Source organism: Nothoprocta perdicaria, unplaced genomic scaffold (assembly GCF_003342845.1).
Source record: "Nothoprocta perdicaria isolate Ctin4 unplaced genomic scaffold, notPer1 scaffold_450, whole genome shotgun sequence".
NCBI classification, from domain to species: domain Eukaryota; kingdom Metazoa; phylum Chordata; class Aves; order Tinamiformes; family Tinamidae; genus Nothoprocta; species Nothoprocta perdicaria.
This window is the reverse complement of record NW_020455700.1, coordinates 170955-176829: the sequence shown is the minus strand read 5'-3', so window position 1 is coordinate 176829 and position 5875 is coordinate 170955. Positions and strand designations below refer to the sequence as shown.

Genomic DNA, 5875 nt, shown 5'->3' with positions numbered 1-5875 from the left:
GCTCCCATCCCGGCCATGTCCCCATCCCGGCTGCGTCCCCATCCCTGCCTGGCCCATCCCGGCCACGTCCCCATCCGAGCCCTCTCCCCGTCCTCACTGCGTCCCCATCCTGGCCACATCCCTGTCCCCTTCCCAGCTGCATCCCCATCCCTGCCTGGCCCATCCCGGCCACGTCCCCATCCCGGCTGCGTCCCCATCCTGGCCACATCCCTGTCCCCTTCCCAGCTGCATCCCCATCCCTGCCTGGCCCATCCCGGCCACGTCCCCATCCCGGCCACGTCCCCATCCCAGCCCTCTCCCCGTCCTCACTGCGTCCCCATTCCGGCCACGTCCCCATCCCGGCCACGTCCCTGTCCCCATCCCGGCCACGTCCCCGTCCCGGCCACATCCCTGTCCCCTTCCCAGCCCACCCGGGCGCACGCGGCCCCAGCCTGGCCCTGTCCCCATCCTGGCCACGTCCCTGTCCCTGTCCCTGCCCGCCCGGGATCCTGCAGCCCCATCCCAGCCCTGTCCCCGGCCCTGTCCCCATCCTATCCCCGTCTCTGTCCACATCCCTGTCCCTGTCCCCATCCCCGTCCCCACCCCTGTCTCCATCTCATCCCTGTCCCTGTCCCCGTCCCTGTCCCCATCCCACCTCTCCTCTCCCACGCCATATCCCCATCCCATCCTTACCCCGTCCCCGCGCGTGTCCCCGTCGTGTCCCATCTTCCCCCCGTTCAAACCCTCATCCGACTCCCATCCCTTTCCCCGCGTCCCACGCCGCCCTGCGTGGCCGTCCCCATCRCGCCCCTTGTCGTCCCCGCAGATGGAGCAGATCAAACGCGCCAACCGCCTCTACACCTCGGACACCATCTTCCTCAAACCCACGCTCCTCATCCCCGGCCAGCTGGGCCCCGGGGACGAGGACGAGGAGGACGAGGAAGAGGAGGGAGCCTCCGGAGCTGCTGGCGCGGCCGCCTCATCCCACCCCGACGTCTCGGCTGCCGATTTCCTGCAGCGGATCGACGCCGACATCCGCCTGCGCGCGGCGGGGACGGTGACAACGGCAGCGACGCGGTGCCCGGGCCCCGCAGGGTGAGGCCCCCGCGGGACCCCCCCAAAGGCAGCCRCTGCCCCCGGCGCTGCCGCCCACCCCCTTGTCCTTGTGCCCCCCGCAGCGGCGACACCGACGGTGCCCGGGCGGCCCCACGGGGCGCCCTGCTCGGCCCGCGGCCCCTGACGAGGACGCCGCGCGCGGCCGCCCTGCGCGACGCCGAGGACGAGATCTTCACGCTGTGACGGGGACGCCCCGCTGGGGCACCCCAGGGTGCTGGGACAGCGCTGCCTTTCCCACCCGACACCCACCCTTCGGATCCTATTTATTTAGAGTAGTTTTCTCCCCGGGGGGGGGACCCACTTTTCCCTGTGCCAGCACCTGGTTCCCCCCGGGAGTTTGGGGCCTTCTGGGGATGGGGTTTGTCACCCCGCTTTGCCTTCCCTGTAACCCGGGCTGGGCAATAAATGTGGAGCACTGTCACCCGGCTGCGCCTGCTCCGGGGACACAGTTATCCCCGGGGGGACGGTCGCCCCCTCGGCCAGGGCCCTGGGGACACCGCCACCCCTCCGGGCACGCGCTGGGGACGGACGAGGCGGGAAGGYGTCACCCCGTGCTGGAAACCCGCGCCAGGCGGAAAGGGCTCGATACCCGTTGCTTTTAATGGCGATTCTCGGCATCAATCTTTTATTCCAAAGTTGCTCCGTGTGGGAGGCTGGGAAGGACAAAACGCTTTGGGAATGTCCAAGGACGCCACGGGTGTTTGGGGGTGTCTGTGAGGGATCCCCGGGGCGCGCAGGGCTCCCCCGGGGCTGCAGGATGCAAATCCCCATGGCCACCAGCCTCCCTGCTCCCAAACGGGAGCTTTTTCCATCCGGAAGCGGGGCGTTTTCCGTCCTGCTTCCTGCCCGCCGGGTGCCGCCAGCTCCTGCGTCCTCGCCAGCGTCCGGATCCGTCCCCAGCCGCAGCCGGCGGCGTGTGGCACTTACTGACCTTGCCTGAGGTAGATTAGCGACGTCCCCGCTCGCAAACGGGGACGCGGAGGCGCCGCGGGAGCGGGGACGTCCGTCCCGCACCGCAGGAACCGCCCGGGATCAGCGGCGGCCCTTGGGAAAACCCTTCCCGAGGCCAAACCCTCCGAGGGCGCCGCTCCGGGACCCCGAGAGGCGGCAGCTCTCCCTGCATCCCGGGAGGGGACGAGCGGCAGGGCCGCTGCTCCCATTCCCATCCCGCCGGCCGTCGCGCTCGCCGCTCCGTCCTGCTTTTCCCGGAGCTCCGGGCTCTCCGGGAGCGGCTGCCGGCGCTCACTGCGGCTCGCGCGCCAGCTGCTGCTCCCACTCGGCCTCCACCACCTTGTAGAGCTCCATGGTGGCCCTGGCGTCCTCCACCGAGGAGTGGCCRCTCTTGCCGACCTGCGGGACGCGGACGAGCGCTCGGCACCGCCCGCGGCTCCGGGCACAGGGCAAAGCGCCACCGAGGCCCACGGTGACACACAGGCACCTGGGCAAGGGGCCCGCACCAACCACAGCTGCTCCCAGGGCTGCTTTCCCGGGAAGGGGAACGGGAGCTGGCACCACAGAGGGTGACATTAACCCTCCCAGGGGACAAAGCAGCGGGGCCGCACGTCSCCCTGCTCCCGTTGTCGCCTCCAGGCCCTTTCTGCCCCCGTCACACGTCCTGCTCCAGGAGCGGAACCGGAGCAGGCCGGAGGGACCCGGAGGGGACAGCGCGGGGCCGCCGGCGCCTACCTGGATGTCCCTGTTGAGCAGCTGCTTGACGAGGCGCTTCAGGGACACGGCGACGTTCTCGGGGAAGCCGCCCTTACGGTTGAGCAGCGGCATGCGGGACGTGTCGCGGGTCAGCGCCGGCGGGTGGAAGTACCGCAGCGCCTTGAAGTCGTTGCTGATGGCGTGGCCGACCACCACCTTCCCCGCGAGGATCTTGAGGATCTGCGGGGGGGCGAGGACACGGGGGTGACAACCGCCTGGGGCCACCCCTAGAAGGGTCCCGCATAGCCCTAAATGTCCACAGGGGTGAAAACCGCCTGGGGCCACCTCTAGATGGGCCCACATAGACCTCAGTGTCCACAGGAGCGACACCCCATGGAAGGTCCCGCACAGCCCTAAGTGCCCATGGGGGTGACAACCGCCCGKGGTCACCCCTAGAAGGGCTCGTATAGCCCCAAGTGACCCGCTGGGGTGGGGGTGCCGCTCTGTGTCCCCCCAAAGCCGCGTCCCTCCGCTGCGTGCCCCACGGCAGGGCGCCCCGGGAAGGGGAACGCAGCTCGGAGCGGGGCGGGAGCGTCCGTGCGGGACGAGACGCTGCGGCCGGGACACCGCCCGCTTGTCGGGGCGCTGCCGCTGCCGCTGCCGGTGCCGGTGCGGCGGGCCCCACCTGGCGCCGCGCGGCGGCGAAGGGCACGGCGCCCTGCAGGTGCCGCGGGCGGACGCCGCTCCAGCGCGTGCGGTAGTCCACGACGGGCTCGGGCGGCCGCACGTAGCGGTCGTAGAGGACGGCGCCGTCGTAGGCCACGATGCTGCAGCGCGCCAGGGCGCTCGTGCGCCCGCCGGGGCCCGTGCCCACCATCTCGCAGTCGAGCGCGGCCACCGCACCGGGAGGCGCCGCGCGGCCGCCGCGGAGCCGCCTCCCGCCGCCGCCGCCGCCGCCGCGCGGGGCCCTCGCGGCGCCGCCCGCCGCCCGCGGCCTCCCCGCCGGCAGCTGCTTCTGCCGCAGGACGCCCTTGGCCTCCAGGAAGCGGCGCCGCCGCACGAAGCTCCGGTGCTTCCGGTTGCCGCCGCCGCTGCCGCCGCCGCCCGCGGGCTCCGGCGCCTCCACGCTCACGTTGAGGATCAGCTCGGACATGGCGGCTGCCGAGGGGGCGTGTCCTGCCCAGCCCCAAGCCCCGCCCCCCTGCCCGGTCCCGCCGCCCCCACCGCGGCGCACGCGGCGCGAGCCGGAAGCGGAAGTGGCCGCCGCGGCCCCTCGTGGGACACGCAGGAAGGCATCGAGCATGCGCGCGAGCCGCGGGCCGGGCGGAAGCGGCGCTCTGCGCCTGCGCGCGGCGCGGCGGGCCCTCCCCCTCCCCGCGGGGGCGCATGCGCAGGGAGCGCGGCCCGGCGCCGCGCAGGCGCAGTGCTGAGGCGGGAACCATAGAGGCGGCAGGCGGTGAGCGGCGGCGGGGCCGTCTCTATGGCGCGGGGCGGGGCGGGGSGAGGCCTAGCCGGGGAGGCGGCGCTGGCGTCACGGGTGACGTCACGCCGCGGGGGTGACGTCAGGACGTTGCAGGGCTGGCATGGCGGCGGCCGCGGGCGGGGAGCTGTGGCGGGAGCGGCAGCGGGCGGCCGACATCGCGCGCGTCCTGGCGCTCTACCGGCCGCTGCTCGACGCCTACGTGGTGGTGAGTGACGCGGCCCCGCCGCCGCGGCGCCGTGACGTCAGCACGAGGCCGCGGTGACGTCAGCACACTGCCGCTGTGACGTCACCACGACGTCACCATGATATCTTTGCACCCGCGCCGCAATGTCACTCTGACGTCAGCATGGCATCGCCGTGACGTCACCGCGGTGTCTCCATGAGGTCATGGCGACATCACCGTGATGTCACTGTGACGTCACCACGCTGTCCCCATGACACCATTGCGGCCACCCCGCGCTGTTACCGACACATCGCTGCAGCATTGCCATGCTGTTATGGTGACGTCACTGCGGCATCATCATCATGGCATCGCTATGATGTCACCAGGCATCACCATGATGTCACAGCAGTGTCATGGTGATGTCACAGCAGCGTCGCCGTGATGTCACCACAGCATCACTGTGACGTGGCTGTGCGGTCACCACGGCATCACTATGATGTCGCCGCGATATCACTGTAATGTCCCGCGATGTCCCCACGGCATCACCGTGACGTCACCACGGCATCACCGTGACGTCACCGTGACGTCACCGTGGCGCCCCCCTTCCTGCAGGAGTTCTTCGCCGAGGACCTGTGGGCGCAGCTGCCGCCCTCGTGGCAGGCGGCGCTGGCGGCGGCGCCGGCCCCGCAGCTCGCGGCCCGGCTGCTGGAGCCGCCCGGTACCAGTGCCGGTACCGGAGCCGGTACCGGAGCCGCCGCCGTGTGGCCGCTCTCCCTGCTGGCCTTCCGCGCCACGGCCCAGGCGCTGGCCTTCCCCCGCCACCGGCACCGGCCCCGGCGCCAGCGGAGCGGCCCGGCCGAGTTCCGGCACAACCGGAGCCAGAGCGCCGCACTGCACCCGCTGCTCCGCAAGCACGTCAAGCCCAAGAAGCAGCACGAGATCCGGCGCCTGGGCAAGGTGGGTGCCACACGGCGCCGCCGGCACCTGGCGACGCCACCGGCGCCCGCCACGACCCCGGTGGTGCCGCGGACCTGCCGGTGCCGGTGCCAGCGCCGCCCGCTGCTCCCCACGCAGGTGGTGAAGCGCCTGAGCGAGGCGGCCGGCTGCGACCGCGTGGTGGACGTGGGCTCGGGGCAGGTAGGACGCGGCGGGGGCTGCCGCGGCGGGACRCGGCGGCACCGGCAGCGCCCCTTGTCCCCGCTCAGGGCCACCTCTCGCGCGTGCTGGCCTTCGGGCTGGGGCTGCCCGTGAGCGCCGTGGAGGCCGACGGGCGCCTGGTGCAGGCGGCCGAGCGCTTCGACCGGGAGCTGCTGCGGGCGCTGCGCAAGGCGCACGCGCGCGGCGACGAGGTGAGGACGCGGCGGCGCCGGCGGCACCGCCACCCGCACGCACAACCGGCCTCATCCGCGCTGCCCCGCAGGTGCCGCTGTCCCCGCGGCCTCCGGAGCACGTGGCCGGGCGCCTGGACCCGCGGGCGCCCTGGCAGC

General features: G+C 72.8%; 4 protein-coding genes across 4 annotated transcripts in view; 2 read left to right on the top strand and 2 right to left on the bottom strand.

Annotated features, from left to right (window-relative positions):
• Positions 1-705, bottom strand: part of SCNM1 (sodium channel modifier 1) — a 3598-nt gene extending 2893 nt beyond the window's left edge. Inside the window, exon 1 of the mRNA XM_026046629.1 lies at positions 673-705. Coding sequence (XP_025902414.1) covers positions 673-705 — 33 coding nt within the window. The remainder of the gene's footprint in view (positions 1-672) is intronic.
• A 60-nt stretch (positions 706-765) lies between these two features.
• On the top strand, positions 766-1472 carry LYSMD1 (LysM domain containing 1). Its single transcript, XM_026046647.1, has 2 exons — positions 766-1074; positions 1158-1472. Exons 1-2 carry the CDS (start codon positions 806-808, stop codon positions 1276-1278), a joined length of 390 nt encoding a protein of 129 aa, XP_025902432.1. The 5' UTR covers positions 766-805; the 3' UTR covers positions 1279-1472.
• An 865-nt stretch (positions 1473-2337) lies between these two features.
• Positions 2338-3895, bottom strand: ISG20L2 (interferon stimulated exonuclease gene 20 like 2). Its single transcript, XM_026046628.1, has 4 exons — positions 3746-3895; positions 3428-3643; positions 2782-2982; positions 2338-2445 (listed from the first exon to the last, which is right to left on the bottom strand). Exons 1-4 carry the CDS (start codon positions 3893-3895, stop codon positions 2338-2340), a joined length of 675 nt encoding a protein of 224 aa, XP_025902413.1.
• A 430-nt stretch (positions 3896-4325) lies between these two features.
• RRNAD1 (ribosomal RNA adenine dimethylase domain containing 1) overlaps positions 4326-5875 on the top strand; it is a 2764-nt gene continuing 1214 nt past the window's right edge. Inside the window, exons 1-5 of the mRNA XM_026046627.1 lie at positions 4326-4430; positions 5001-5345; positions 5463-5525; positions 5594-5737; positions 5809-5870. Coding sequence (XP_025902412.1) covers positions 4326-4430; positions 5001-5345; positions 5463-5525; positions 5594-5737; positions 5809-5870 — 719 coding nt within the window. The remainder of the gene's footprint in view (positions 4431-5000; positions 5346-5462; positions 5526-5593; positions 5738-5808; positions 5871-5875) is intronic.

Coding starts and splice junctions, on each gene's coding strand:
- LYSMD1 (XM_026046647.1), top strand. CDS start 806: ATGGAGCAGATCAAACGCGCCAACCGCCTCTACACCTCGGACACCATC. Junction 1,075..1,157: donor CGGTGCCCGGGCCCCGCAGG/GTGAGGCCCCCG, acceptor TGCCCCCCGCAG/CGGCGACACCGACGGTGCCC.